Below are 16,175 nucleotides of genomic sequence, written 5' to 3' on the forward strand. Positions count from 1 at the left end.
TGTTATTAAAGTATGGATCATTGTGTCCCAGACTGGAACTGCACGTTCAAGGTATTTGCCTTAACAGGCACAAAAGCCAGAAAGTATAGATATGCCTTCGTTATAGGTTCTTTCATATAGGCTAGAATCTTGGATGCCTTATCTTTTGAAGCCTTGTCTGCAGAGGATTCCTTTGACTGTTTCACAAAAAAGGTAACCAGGGGATATGCCCATCGGATATGGGCAATCTGCAACAATTTGCAATGCGTAGACTGGAGGAATTCCTGTATCTAGTTGAGCTCCGTGATTCTTTTTGGGCTCCCTGCAACATAGTTTATAAGATCTTTCAGGAAGAGCTCCAATCCATCCGGAAGGAACTTGGATGCATAGCTAGCACATAACGCAAGTGAATGGCTTGTGCATCCAAGGTGTGATAAAGATTCCTGAAACAACACACCTAGTCCACCATTAAACCCGGTGTTTACAGATGTATTATCATATGCAATCCCTTATCAAATGCGGTGCAGAGGCCCCACCTCTGCATACTCCTGTAGAGTAAAAGTCATAAAACACCTTAAGCCTTTACTTAGCAGCAGTTATATGCTTGCTTTAGTTTTTTATCAAAAAAACTTTCTAAACTCTCTTGAGCAAGTCACATGTTTCACCACGTTTGGATTTTTGCACTTTTGAAAAGGAAAGTAGTGCGGATACGACAAAACAATCCCTAAGATTAAAACGAACCAGAAAAGCAGAAAGCACAAATTAAAAGCAGTTCCAGTTAAGAAAAAACTGAAAATAAATACATATTTTATTGATTTTGAAAAAATGCCAAAATGTGTCCTTTTTTCAAAAAGTTGCCTTTTGGCACGGTGTTACCCAGAGTTAAAAAGTGTCAAAAAAAGCACTAAAAGTGTCCCTTTGGCAACCCTGATGCTACCAAAAAGGTGAGAACAAAACACTAATGCTATAAAAAAAAGTAAAAATGAAAGAAACTTTCCATTGTGATTATAAAGAGAAAGGCTATGTGATTAAAAAAATTATTCAAAAACTTGAATAAACTTCTGTAATACTCACTCTTTACTAGGCTACATCAATACATTTCTCAGAAGAGGAGAAAATTGAACAGTGCAAAAATATTCTTAGATGGGGTAGGGGGTTGAAAAAAGTTCTTCATTCGAAAAACATCATATGCCTCGGGTATAATACACTTTTATAGGTTTTTTTCTCTAGGGGGAGGAGGGATTTTCTGAGATGAGTTCGTAACGTACACAAAAAAGTATATAATGTACTTAAAAAGACTTTAGTTTTGATGCTGGGCCCAATGTTTAAGTGGCACAAAGTCGTAATTACTTGAAAGTTTGATGAGATTTCAATATAAACCACGCTAGAGTTTACACTGTAGTTTCGGGGAATGCTCTTCTCAACTTTTTCAAGCTCAAACTGTAATATTTACCAACATTTTGTTTAGCAAGAACTAGCAGGAAAAAAACAGAAAGAAAAAAGAGTCGGGTTAATGATTTTAGAAGCTCTTTTTTGCTCGGCTTCCGTTGAACTTTCGCTTGCGTTCAACCTGTAACCATTTTTGTTGTCAACTTTTTTTTCTAATTAAGAACTGGACACTTATGGATATCAGTACTTACTGTCGAAAAAGCCACCGATGATATCGCTCTAAATTACATTTTTCAATTACTTGAAATTTAATATACATGTCACTTAGGTATTAATCCGTAAAAAGTTTAGATTTTCTCAATTGTCTTTGAAGTTGCCTATGGTTCGCAAATTTTTCATCTTTCCGAATTTGTACCTGCAACCATACTCCCTGCTAATGCTATTATCCAGTAAGGAAATAGTGTCATTATTCGGGTCATAGGGATAGGGATTGTGTCTATACTGTGTTACTTTTCCCCTAGATTACAACTGATTAACTTAATGTAATATAAATGTCCTTTATTAAAAACTGCAAATTAAGAACATCCAGGAGAATATCTCGAAATAATCTATGAGTATGTTCCAGTAGTCAATTAACGTTAGTTATAGTTTAATAGTTAATTATTTGTAATCATTTACATCCGAAAATTTCTCACGACTGAAAATTCAATAAAAAGCAGTGTAGGCTAACATTTAGTTCCTTCTGCACTTTTAGCAAAGAATTGAAAGAAAAAATGTTTAGTGTATTTTAGAACACAAATAATAAGAACTAATTAATCATAATTAATGAAAAATGTCATTTGACCACCCTTTTTATTATTTCTTCTTTCTAAATTATAAATATGGACGATCTCGTACACTTTGTTTTATTTGATTTGAAGGTCATGATTTTTTTTTTTTGGCATTATTGTTTATCGCTTGATTTTTGTTTATAATGGTAAATGATGGGAACTGAATTAACTTCCGGCGTATAAAATTAGTGTCAACAGTCTTAGTTTATAAAGAGACTATTTTGGATGACTTGGCAGGATGGATCCCTTTTTTTCTTCTTTCTTTTTTGTTTTGTGTCTGTAGTCAAGACAATCTTTATTCTCAGCCATTTAAAAAAAAAAAAATGTCTCAAGCCTGAAATAGTTTCTTTTTGTAAGAAAATCATTGTTATTTACCGATTGATTTTAATCCATAATGGCATAATGTCAAATCTACCGAGATGCCATTTGACTGATATTGGACATTACACCTTGTTAAGCTTAAAAGATATATTCTGAATTTTTGCTCTCCTTTTATCTTTAAAATATTGGAGAGTCAATAGATATATTCGCGAAAACCACACTGGCTTTCTACTATTTAAAAAGGAAAAAAATAATTTGCAAAATAGAACTTTCTAAGGCAGTGCGTTCTACTTTGTGCATTGTCGTCGAAAGCAGAATTTCAGAAAGTTTCCTCTTCTTATTTTTAAAGTAAGGAGTCATTTTCTTTTCTCATAGTCATTTCATCGAAAAAGATGCTTTAACTGCCATCTGGATATGCATGTGTAGTACATAATCTAAATAATGCGCAATGTTATTAGTGATATAAATTTAACTCCGCCTTTACTTTGTCTACCCTAGAAATGGGTTATTGTGTATATTGTCTCAGACGGTTATGCTTTCATTAAAATATTCATTACCAAATACTACAGTTCCTTCAAAACAACTGAAAAAAGGGTAAAAATTGGGCAACATTTTAATAACCAATACACTTCGAATCTGAATGTTTTATTTTGGATTTGGAAAACTTTAACAAAGAGAAAAAAAAGTGTGCAAAGAAAAGGAATATATTGTTCTGAACAGGGAGAAAAGACCATTAATGAAAAAACACTCATAGTTTGCTTTGTGTTTTTGTATTTTTAAAATTATGACTCTCTATTTATGTTATTTTCTCTTCCTTCTATAAAAAACTTCCAGATGTAAAATAAAAATGTTCGTATTATATTTGTATTCATTTGCACTGTTTTAGTGATTGCACTCACTTTTTTATGTCTTTTCATTTGTTTTCAAATAGAAAGGTAGTGAGGTTGCCAAAATATTTGCGTGAAGCCAACGGGGCCTTTGAAACTGGATATTAAGGGTTAAGAGGGCCAGTCGGCTTTTATCACTTGAATTATTGTTTAACATCATAGTAATGCCTGTTTATCACCAGAAGTTTATAAGATTCATAATTTTTGAGGAGAGCCACAACAAAAAACCCCAAGTATTTTCTTTTGGATTTGAATAAAAAAAAAAATCTATAAAAATGCATAGATTAGCTGAATATATGGCTTCACTTAGATTACATAGTCTTTAAATTACATCAGGATTTCCTCTATCCTTATGGCGCCAAAGACTTTTTTTCATTTCGAATTAAAATACGTGTTGCCCAGAGAGCGTATGTATTGAAAGATCCATCTTTCACGTTATGCAAGATTGTATTCGGTTGTTTGTTTACATACTTAATTGGTCATAAGCAGCGCCATAGCGCTGCCTTAGTAAACGGCTATGTAGGCGCAATGTTTTATTTATTTATATTGTCTATTTTTTTTAATTTTTTAAGTTTCTTTTAGACCTGGGCACTTCTTATCGAAGGATTTTTTCGAAAAAGAAACTTCGAAAAAGGCTAATTCGATTGAAAATTGTAGAAAGGGTGGTCGTGAAAACTCCGGAATGGGCTCATTTGATTGGAAATCAGATGTTCTATGCCTTTTTTATTAGTCAACGTGATTGGAGGGCAGTTACTCCCCACGTCCTATTTTCCACAAATGCATCCGATAGAAATTTTGAGGTATCCATTTGTTCAAAAATATTCCAAAGATCACATATAATAAGGCTTTTGGAGTTGGGGTTGACTTTTAGCTCATCATTTGCATTTTGTTCAATGCTTTTACTATCCCCAAATATCTCGCAAAAACGGAGCGGCATAAGCCTCTTAGGCCTAGAAGCATCAAAGTATCAAAAATAGGGCTGATTACCCCCATGCCTTCTGAAGACCAGAACATAATCTGCACTTTACTGAAAGCAAAATACCTCTAAATTTTATCATTTTTTTTTCTTTCATGACTAGAAAATTATCAAATCTTAAAGAAATAAATATCAGTATATGTCAATTAAACTCACAGTCCACGGTCTATATATATATATATATATATATATATATATATATATATATATATATATATATATATATATATATATATATATATATATATATATATTCAGTAAAGTGCAAATTATTTTCTAGTATTGAGAAGACATGGGGGTTATCAGCCCTACTCATGTTAATTTCTGCTCTTTTTGAGTTTGTTTGGGTTATTTTTTATAATTTCTCTGTTCGTTTTCAGTTTCATTTATTTATTGATAGTGATTTGTAGTAGTTTTACACTAAGAAAATTATGTGACTTTTTATTTCTCCTCATTTTTGGCTTAATTGAGCTCTTTACTTTTTTTTGAAGAACTTGTTTTGTGTGAAACGTGTTTTGTGAAAATTGTTAATTTTAATTAATAATGTACAACATTGATTCAGGTATTCTTTATCTTTGTGGCATCAAAATCCTTTTTTAATTACAATTTTCGTTTCCTCGAGAACGTGTCTATTGACATCTATCTTTCATTTTTTGCAAGATTATATTCGGTTGCGTGTTTATACATACCTGAGATTGATAATATGCAAACTTTAATCAGGTATCTTTATCCTCAGGGCCGTATTTAAAGCTTGTCCTTAAACAGAGTGGTGTCTTGACCGCTCCATTTTTGAGAGATCTTTGGGGAAATCCCCGAAAATTCGGGGATAGTGGAAGCACTGAACAGAACGTAACTGATGAGCCAAAAGTAATGAGAGAGAGAGAGAGGCAATACCAAACTATCAGCTGCCAATCTTGGTAGATGTCAGACAGTCATTGTTTTAACATCATTTTCCCGTGAATAGCCTGCGCGGCAGCGGAGTCCACTTGCCACTTTTACGATAAATCACATCAGTCCAGGGTTTTGTTAAGAAAAAAAAAAAATCACTCAGTGATAATTTATTGCGCCCTCTGGCATTGGTCGGCCCTGGGCCTTCTGGGCCTATTGTAAATCCGAGCCTGTTTATCCTAATGGTAAGGAACCTTTTTAGGGGGACTGAAAATTCGTTAAACACATAAAATTTTCTTTTGCTGATATATCGGAATAGTAGTGCTTTGCTTTTATGTATAATCTGTAAAATTTATTTATCCGTTCGGTCCAAAAAGCTTTTTTATGAGAATGTTTTTCCTAAGAATATGGGTTTTGAGATACAGCTTTTACGTTCTGTACAGTTATATTATTTTTTTTGTTCATTAGTTAATAAGATGGATAAAGTATAAAATTAAGCCATATATTCTTTATCGTATTGGTACTAAAACCCATTTTCCTGAATTACAATGTTCAATACGTTGAGAACGTGCCCATTGAGTTACACCTTTTGCCTTTTTTGTAGTACTAATAGTCCGTGTTTTTATACATCTCTAGCAGAGAGAGCCACTTTTCTGAAGAATTGTAAGGTTATCGAACTTTGCCTTGGTATGATCCCTGCTACATTCAGTATTTTTGTTGTAGGGGGGAAGGGGAGCTGAAAGTATCTTGTTGACTATTAGTCAGGTATTAAGTAGTAATGATTTGAAATTTCGTTTTAATCCAACCACCTCCGTGTAAAAAAGGATACATTTTTTGTGCTTTAATTTGCATAACTATAGATATAGCCTTTCTCAAGTCTGGCTGAATTGTTTCCAACATAATTTTCCATCTATCACTGGCGGAAAGTTTTTACAAGAACATTCAGTTTTACTGGTTTCGCATCTCAATATAGTTTTCTACGACGCTGCAGACTAGTTATTTTGTCAGTATATAACGAAGACTCTTTAATTAGATCTTTCGATATAATGACCTTCGTAATTAAGGATGTTGAATTTTGTCCTCCCCATTGCCACCTGATTTTTAGATTTCCTAAAGCATTGGTTCCAAAAGAGAGTTCAACACAACACAGAACCATTTAAGTATTTGGGAAAATAAGCGCTCCTTACCTTAAAAATGATGAAAAAGCGTTCATTGATCAAATGATTAGTGTGACCCCATGGTTCAAAATATTAATGCTATTTTAATTTATTACCTTAGCTTTAACTTTGAAGCAAATTGTTTATTTAATTTTAATTCAGTACACAAAGTCAGACAAATAAAAAATAGATGCCTAAAAAATTAGTTTTCTGATTTGGCTTCTTGGACAAAATACTACTATGAAATAGATTATTAAATGATACTAATTTAAACTATTGTCTACGTTTTATCTTACATTGGACTGTTAAATTCCTTATTAGAAATGAAGTATTTCAAGGACGACCTGCTAGACTCTGTTATTGACAGACATGGATCAATAGATAGAACATTAATAATAGAGGTCGAGTGACCCCTGGTAATGGTATAAAGCAAAAAAAAAACGCAAATAGAAAAAGAGAATACAGAGGATATAGAAAACTATTTAGATTTGTGTCAAAGAGTTATTAAATTATTGGTTTCTTTTACAAAAGGATCAAACAAACGAAAATCATAATAAATACGTATTTAATGGACTTTGTCATGGTCGAGAGACTCGGAAAAACGCAGTGATTATCATTTTGGTCAGATATTTTGACATAATTTTATGGGGTTTTTGAGGCGCCCTAGTCGTATTTGGAGGGTTTGTCAGTCCGCATACTGTGAGAGGATGAGTTAACTGTTGTCTTCAAACAATACCAGTAACTAGCTACTTCTTGGAATAGTTCATGCATTCCAAGCTCCTGCACTGAGTGTGCGTACATAAAAAGTTGTTGTAAAAAGAGTACATGCATTTGTTTGAAAAGTTACTAGAGTTGTGTTTGTTGAAAAAAAAAAAGACGCCTAAGATACGAAGAGAGATAAAATGAGGTCTTGAAAACGAATGTTTTTTAAGGTGTTGCCTTCAGGTATTATAGCCAAGACACGAAAATTGTCCTTAGGTCTTTCTCCATTTTACGTCCAATAAATATTAGTCATTTTTCATTTTAATGAAGCATCAAACATCAACTTTTACCGTACCTTTAAAGGTGAGATTGGACGTCTCGTCAATGACTTCCTATGATCAGCACAATCAGACTCATTCCGACGTAGCTTTCCTTTTATTCCTTTTTTCAAGGCGACAAGCCAAACGCGTATGCACAAACCTTATTCTGATTCAATCAGAGAAAGAATGCCTAGGAAAAGTGCCGAAAAAATATCCGACGTTTCAAATCCAGGTGAAACCGACTTACTGAGGGGGTTAAGGCTCTCTAAGGGCTTCTTCAAGCGAACCTTCACCAAACCCATAAAACCCTACTATAGAACTTGGTAAAAGACTTTCATTATATTGAGTACTTGATTTGCTTGATGCTGTCAATCAGACTTTTTGAAAACAATAAAAGTAAGTTAGTACTAATTCTAGGGCCATGGCCGTAAGTGTTATCATAAGTACTCCTATTAAGTAAAAAAAAAAAAAAAAAAAAAAAAAAAAAAAAAAAAAAAAAAAAAAAACCACGTTTAAAAACCATGAATTACTTTTCTTCACATACAAATATGTAATTCCTGTGTACACGTAAATTTGGTCATTGAACCGAAACAAAGCCTAGCAATTGTCAAATGGGCGGGTTTTTTAGATAAATTTGTATTAAGGCTCGTCTACCATTTGGTCCTACTTTTGTCCCAAAATAGCTTAAACAATTTTCTTGTTATTTTTTTTGGAGGGGATGGCTGTTTTTTTTACTAACACAAAATTATCAATTCTGAATGGTTTTAATTGATTCTTGCGGCCAACATAGATAACGACCTTGTTTATTACTTGTTATATTGTGTTGCGAGAGCAACACTTTGGTTTTGTCCCGTTTTTTTTTTTTTTTTTTTTTTTTTTTTCTATGCCGCCGATCTCAGCTTATTCCTGGAAACTGGTAAGGGTCTAACCTTTGCGGTTTTTACGGAAAGTGTGGACCTCAGGCCGGATTGATGAATATGACATTACATTTTGGAAGGCTCCGTAGAACTCTTGCCTGGGGCCAAAAAGGATGGTTTTTGCTTGTCCTCGAGCCAGAGCCTATGGTGTGCGAAGTGAAGTGGAGTTATATAGCCTATCTCAGAGAGGAGTTTCTGAAGTTGTGCAGCTAAGCTTTCGTTCCATCAAACCATGTTTCTGCTTTCGAGTGGGAAGCTCCGTTCTAGCAGGCAAGCAGGCAGGCACCACTTTCAAATTGAAGATGGACTAAAATCTATAAGTGTTAAATATATACGGTAGTTCCCCGGCCCCACAGCCAATATATCTTCTTTGAGTGATAAATAGAAAAATTTACAGAAACAAAAAAGTGCGATTTTCCCACGGGTCCGAAAGTGCTGCCATCTATTGTTTCTAGCCATTTCTGTTCGTGATTTCAGCTGACTTTACCATTCTTTTTTTTCTACTTGGGATTGCAATAGAGAAATGGTATCAGATATACCTCTTAAACTTTAAAAGTTCTCTCATTGCTAAAGAAATTAGAGCTTATCCTTTGCTCCTTTCTAAGTGGTGGTGTTAGAAAGTTGGCCTCCGGCAAAAAAGTCAACTTTTGAACTAAGACAGATAGAATTTTTTTTTTCAATGACAATCGATAGACCTTGATGAGCTGATCAAAGTATATGTCATCCATTTTTTGTTACAAAAATTCCTTCATGACATACACCAGTTTGAAAGTTTCAAGGGGTTGACAACTTCAGTGGTAAGGTACACACTTGAACCAAAAATAGGCCGATACCAATTGTGAGATATGTAGGGGACTTCCAAGCAACAGTCGATTATTATCTTATAATCATCTTTGGCAATGAGGGGTTTGCAACTTTTGCTGATTGGTGTACCTATTATCTGTTTCTGGTGTAATTGATGGTAAGAACAACTTGGTTCCCGATTGTAAGACATGTAGGGGAGTTGTAAGTAATAATCGGCTGTTAGGCTACAATGACTTCAGCGACAAGGGGTTTGGAACTTTTGCTAGTTGGTGTACCCATTATTTGTTTCCGGTGAACTTGGATGTATATCCCGGGAGAGGGACTTGTAAGTAAGAATCGGTTGCTAGAGGAGGCTCACGAGGGGCTACAAATTTGTGCAAATTGGTACACATCTATGGAATCAGGGACCCATAAATTTCCTGTAATGACTCGCCATCCAATAATAAGCGATCCTGGATGGCGAGTCATTACAGGAAATTTATGGGTCCCTGATGGTATTTTGATCCTGAAAAGTTACAGATAGCTTTATAATACCAACTAGATTGCATAAGATAATGTTCCAAGTTTCCATCCGTCACGATTTCTACGATTGAAAAGGATAAAGTTCAACTGGCTGCAAACTCAATTTAGTCCCTTTTTCCGATATTCTTTTGCTGTTGTTTTTTCAACGCTGAAGAATTTGATCATGTGATTACTGATTGTGTTCTTCTTTGAATATGCCGTTTTGAAAGCTTTGATAGTTTTGACAACTTCAGCATTTAACCGATAGCGAAGAAACAAAACCAAAGTGTTGCTCTCGCAACACTTTAATCGGCAAAGCCGGACAAAGGTTGCCGCAACACTTCACGTTGCCCAGGCAACGTAGGTCTAGTTTAATCTGAGTTGTGAGGGTTGATTCTTGCAGCCAACATAGAATAAGAAAAATACCAATTATTGGTAGAATTCTAAATCCCAGAAACTGGAGAAGGCCAGTAGTAGCAAAAGAAATAGAGAATATTCTGGACCCATGTTCATAGTCGATTCCAGTTCCAAATGATGGAAGGGGAAACGAAAATGGCGAAGAACTTAACTCACTGATTTAAATACAAAAGAAATACACGGTGTGTTATTGCAGAATATGCTATTTTAGATCAAACATACAGCATAATGAATAATCCACCCAAGAAGCAGACTTAAATTCTTGTTGGCAAAAACAATTTGATTTACAAGCTAAGATGAATAAACCCAGGGAACTTAATAAAATAAATTAAACAATTCCCCATCTCCCCCAAAAATAGAGATGTTTACAATAGATACATAGTGAACATAGGTCCGAAATATTCTCCATTTGTTACGGTGTTGTTGGCTTTAGCCGGGTTTTTTTTTTTTTTTTTTTTTTTTTTTTTTTTTTTTTTTTTTTTTTTTTTTTTTTTTTTTTTTTTTTTTTTTTTGTGTATTTTATAATCTTAGGTATTTTAGACTTTCATATTTGGTCATTCAGCAATAGGCCAGTGTTATGCAACCTTTTTTTAGATACATAGTGAACATCGGTCCGAAATATCCTTCATTGTTACAGTGTGAGTGGCTTTAGCCCGTTCTTTTATTTATTTTTTTTGTAATTTTATAATCTTAGGTTTCTAGACTTTCATATGCCTCCCTTCCCTCTGTCAATCCAAAAAGTCAGAAGCATATATTAAAAATTGAAGAATTTCTTTAAATACTGTAACAACAGACTAACCTGGATAGAAAACAAAGCAAAATTTAATGTACTTGCTATTCATTATATTATTACTTATTATAAATAATTTGAGTTGTGAGGGTTGACCCCAAGTTTTCCTAAATCGATAGCAGATATTAAACAGCCATAATAGTCCAAGTAAATAGTATAAATTTTAAAGTTAAATGTTTACGGTCCATAGATCTAATGTCTCTATTTTGTGCTTCAGTGTTCAGGAGTCTCTTAGCCCTTTTTTGAATTGATACCAATGTTTTTTGTTTGTTTTTTTTTTTTTTTTTTTTCATGGCTGAAGATGCATTTCAGGCTGCTTTTGTATCTGTTAATTAAGATCAAGATTTCACTTTTATTTTATCTATTTTAGCATTTTGCGACCAGTGCCATGCCCTGTTACTAGAAATTCCAATTCCCTGAATGAATCAGATATTGCAGGTAAGCCCTAGCAAATTTTCGTTTTATTCTAAGCCATTCTGCATTCAATAATAATAATAATAATTTATTTATAACCCACAAAGTACATTAAACTGTGGAGTAAACACACAAAAAAAGAAAAAAAAACAAGAGAAAAAACATAACAACATAAATAACATAGCAGCATAACGACATACAACATAAATAAATTACCTCCAATCAAAAAATGGCCAAAGAGGGTAAAAAACACCGACCATTTGCCGAGTTTTAAAACATATATCTTTAGATAAATGTTTCAGTCGCGAGGGCGCATCAACGATGTCAAATTTAGAGACGACTGTATGATTCCGATACCACCGAGGCAGACGCAGCAAATACTTGCAATACTTAAAATATCCTGAGCGTATTTTCTTTATATCCTTCTTGCGAAGGAGGAAAGCAAAACCAGAAAGATAAAAAACAGCAGGGGCACAAAAACTAGAATAAAGACGGCATAGTCCATTTCGGTTATACCGACCACGATTTGGTGAAATTTTCGCGTATCCAACCCGCATACTTTTCAGCACGCTGGACGTAATAGCGGAGCAAGTAGACGAAAGTGACGTGGAAAAAGAGAGACCCAACCATTTAATACTTGCTGAACATGGTATAGTTGAAGAACCCAAGCAAAGAGGTGATGCTGGTGGAGGACTCCCAAAACACAAAAACTCACATTTGGAGGCATTAACTGAAAGGCCTACTGTGGATAGTGCGGCTGAAAGCCGGTAGATGTTGGTAATTAGACAATTTTTTGTCCAGCTAAGAAGCAGAACATCATCAGCATATGCAACGTGACTAATGCCTAAATTATCATTGTAAAAAATTGACGGTTGAAGACGTTGGAGACACGAAGCTAAAACACATTTAAAAATGCTCGGGGATAACACGGCACCTTGCCTAACGCCTTTTTTAACAGGAATATACTCCCCTACCGTACCATTCCACTTCACCCTAACTGAAGAATTAGCATACCAATACTTAAGCACGGAAACAATAGAAAGGTTAACACCCGAGGCTGCTAGAGAAAACAAAGCATTTGAATGAATTACATTATCAAAAGCACTAGATATGTCAACAGTCAAACAATACATTTTGAGCAACAGCTTGTTTCATTAGCCGACCCACAATATGGTGAGCTTGAAAACAGCCCATACCTTTTCTAAAACCAAGCTGGAAGGGTGTAAAATTGCACTTGGAGTTAATGGTCGGTAGCAGTACATATTCAAATAGCTTACTAACAAAACAAGACACAGTGATAGGACGATAATTAGAGCAAGTACTGGGGTCCTTACCCCTCTTGACTATGGGAGATATACAACTGGACAAAAAACTATCTGGCACAACGGACTGTGCCAAACACATCTGAAACAATAATTGCAAATACTTCAGCAGTTCAGGACGATCATAAGCAAAAAAATTGAAGCAAAGACCATCACTATCGAGAGACTCAGACTTATTCGCTTGCTTAAGAGCTCGGAGTATAACACCAGATTCCACCAATAACACTTGAGATTGGTTGATACGAATTGGGAGGATTGAGTTTACAAGCTTTGTAAAATGATTTTGGAGATTAATATTAAACGAAAGCAAAATATTTTTATAATGAGAAACGAAGTCACATAGCCGAAGAGACGAATTAATTGGAGGTGAACACTTAACACTGTTTATAACACGATCCCAGGATTTCTTGTCACAAGGACCATCCCAGGCATTCAGTCTCGCTCTACGCAGGGAATATTTGTACTCTCGTTTGTTTTTCTGTTTTATTTGATGTACTGAACCAGAAGAAGGACGATTACAGGCTATCCACATACGGAGCCAGAACTTAGCTTTTTGTTTAGCTATCTTCACTTTAGGATCAACTTTCCAAAAGGGATTGCGAGTACCCGTTCGCACGCACTCGGAGGGTACAGCTGTTTTAGCGGCAGACTTTAGACAGAACACTATTTGCTGATAATACGAGTTGATATCTATCCGCGTTGAAGTTGTAGATACAGATGTTTGCAATAAGTGGAAAGGCACTTTAATAGATGATAATAACTGGGACAATGTCAATACATAAAGTGGAACATTGATATTTTCCCAATTTAACTTTGAGAACCACTTGGGAGAGTTACGTTGCACAGAGGTCGCCATGGAGCAAGATAGTTGGCACGTGATTGGTAAATGATCGTCGTCGATTTTAGAGTCTTCCACATGAACTATTGATGTAAGTAGAGTTGAATCTGACACAATTACATGATCAAGGTTGGAAGTAAGACCACCACGATTGTGAATATAAGTAAATAGAAGATCTTTATCAGCAAGATGGAATCCTCCAGGTAGTGAATCGAGAAAGATTTCAGATCGGTCTGAATTAGATAATAAGTCAGTGTTCATGTCACCGGCGAGAACCCATTTGGTATTTTGTTTTGAAAGGTCGCTAAGTAGTGTTCGTAGGCGATTACTTGCTTGTGTAAAACTATACAATGGCTGCACAGTCTTTTTATTACAGGGGAAATAAATGTTTATAAATGCGGTATCACCACATTTTATCGCTAAGATGTTAGCGTCGCTTTGCAATAATATCGGCTGAGTCTTGTGTCTGAAATAGATGGCCAGACCTCCTGATGGTCTTCCACGGGTTTTTTGGGCGGCTCTCAAGAAGGTATAATGGGTCCGAGAACGCTTTAGGCTATCAACATTCACTTTAGAGAGAAGGTGCTCCTGTAGAAACACAATATCATTTTCAAGTAGCTCACTTATCAGTAGATCCTTGTCTTTTGTACCATTAATATTAAGGGAAACAAAGCTAAACGGAGTTTGAGCATTCATTTATTAGCGTTGTTGAGAGCCGATCGGAGAACTTTGCATTTCAGGCTAAAACTTACGTGTTCCATAGTGCAATTTGCACATTTTGGTGAGGCTTGGCAAGGGTTTTCCTTAGAATTCACATGAGGGCCAGAACATCTGGAACACTTGGGATGTGCTGGTGAGCTGGGACAAGCTCCAATCAGGTGATCAGTACTTTGACAGCGAAAGCATCGACGCGGAATGGATTGAAAGGGCTTAGCGCGAAAAATTTCATATCCAATACGGATTCCCGACTCCAGAACCGCATTCAGAGCGGTTTTGTCGACGAACTCGAGGCGAAAAGTACGAGAGTCGCTGATTTGACTAGCACTAATAAGTCCTTCCACTGAGGCCTCCAAATCAGCTCTTGAATAATTATGGGGTATATCCCGGACCACAGCTAAAGGCTTTTTATCAATCACTCTGGCTCCAACGTTAGGGATGGAGCTAGTAACAGCTTCAGCAAGCGAGTCGGCTGAGCGCTTATCGCGTACCATCACAACCCAGCTTTTGCTATGTGGCTTAGATTTTAGACTTATGATTCCGTCGTGACCATCCAACGTTTCGAGCTTCTTCATGCGAAGGATAGGGTCGCTGAGCTCCGGGGGTGGGTTTCTTACAACGACAGCGTAGGACGGTTTTTTCGTATTTTGAGTAGGGGCTACAAGCTTAGACTGTCCCTCTGTAACCTTGGACGCAATATCACGCAGCTGTTCAAGGCAAGAATTCACCTTGGCACTGAGGGTACTGAAGGCATCGACAGGGATCATTGGCACTTCGCTGGGACATTTGATAACAAAGTCCGGAAGCTTTATGTTCTGGGAATCGCACTTTACAAGCGAAGAAATAATGTCCGAAGCACAGTTTAATGCAGCATTGGCTCCTACGCGCTTCGATGGGACTTCATTCGGAAAAAGATTTAAAAAAAGCAATTTACGGGTCTCACCAAGAGAAGAAGACTCGAAGAAATCGGCCAAGTACTCTTTTATCGTATCGGGCGAAACTCCTTTAGCGAGATTTTTCTGTACAAAGCACAGGATAGGATTGTAGAAAAGTTCATTTTCGCACCAATTGCCAATTTTCATTTTCTCTAGATTGAAGGTTCACTTGCGAACCTTAAGATCTATCTATAATCTATATCTATAATCTATCGATCAATCTATAAGATCAATGAATTGATCTTATCATAGCACCTAATTATTAAAGATAGTTGCTAGTATAGATGGCGTCTGCTGTTTCTGGTGTCTGTTCTTGGATCAGATGCATTGATATTTGGGCTGTTTCCAGGATTTTGCTGGAGGAGGGGGAGGGTTCAAAGAAAAAGCGTATCAAAAGTTTGTTTATTTGAATTTTTATTACGATTTTACGAGTCGAAAAAACATTTCGGGGCTGAGGGTTCAGACTCTCCTATCCCCCCCCCCCCCTCTGGATACGGGCTTGATTGATATACATCGATCTAATCAGTTGAAAATGATACAGGAAAAAATTATCAGATCGCAGAATTGTAGAATGTTAAAGAAGCCTCCAATCAATGTACGTATAATAATGGTAATATGTTATATTATCCCACCATACCAAAATGTATATAAATATTTACAGAATTCTGGTAGTTGAAAGAAGTTTCCTTTTCCTAACTCGTAGTGTGAACATATTCGTCAATGTACTGATAACAAAGGTGAGCTGGTATATTGCCCCATGTATCTATAGATATATCTTTATTGATAGGTACTGAAGAAAACTATGAATATTTATTAAATCGTCGTTTTCGTCCAAAATTTATCTGACTAGAACGCCATCTTTCACTTTCCACTTGTCTGTTAAATGGCTGAAAAATATACAGTTCTGGCCAAATTCAATCAACCAGAAACCTAACGGGTACGTGCAGTGGACAATAATCCCAGATATATTATCCTAACTAAGTAACATAAAGTTACCTCCGGAGCCAAGTGAAAAATGAAAGTCAGTCTGAGTAACTATCCTATAACGGGAAGTCTGTCAGAAAAAATGGC

At 35.7% G+C, this 16,175-nt stretch overlaps 1 protein-coding gene across 3 annotated transcripts in view; it reads left to right on the top strand.

Moving 5' to 3' along the window:
* LOC136032165 (triple functional domain protein-like) overlaps positions 1–16,175 on the top strand; it is a 393,821-nt gene that overhangs the window by 255,099 nt on the left and 122,547 nt on the right. For all 3 annotated transcript variants that reach the window (XM_065712353.1, XM_065712354.1, XM_065712355.1), the window contains exon 31: positions 11,249–11,316. In XM_065712353.1, coding sequence (XP_065568425.1) covers positions 11,249–11,316 — 68 coding nt within the window. The remainder of the gene's footprint in view (positions 1–11,248; positions 11,317–16,175) is intronic.

The sequence above is a fragment of the Artemia franciscana genome, chromosome 10 (genome assembly GCF_032884065.1).
Source record: "Artemia franciscana chromosome 10, ASM3288406v1, whole genome shotgun sequence".
Taxonomy (NCBI): Eukaryota; Metazoa; Arthropoda; class Branchiopoda; order Anostraca; family Artemiidae; genus Artemia; species Artemia franciscana.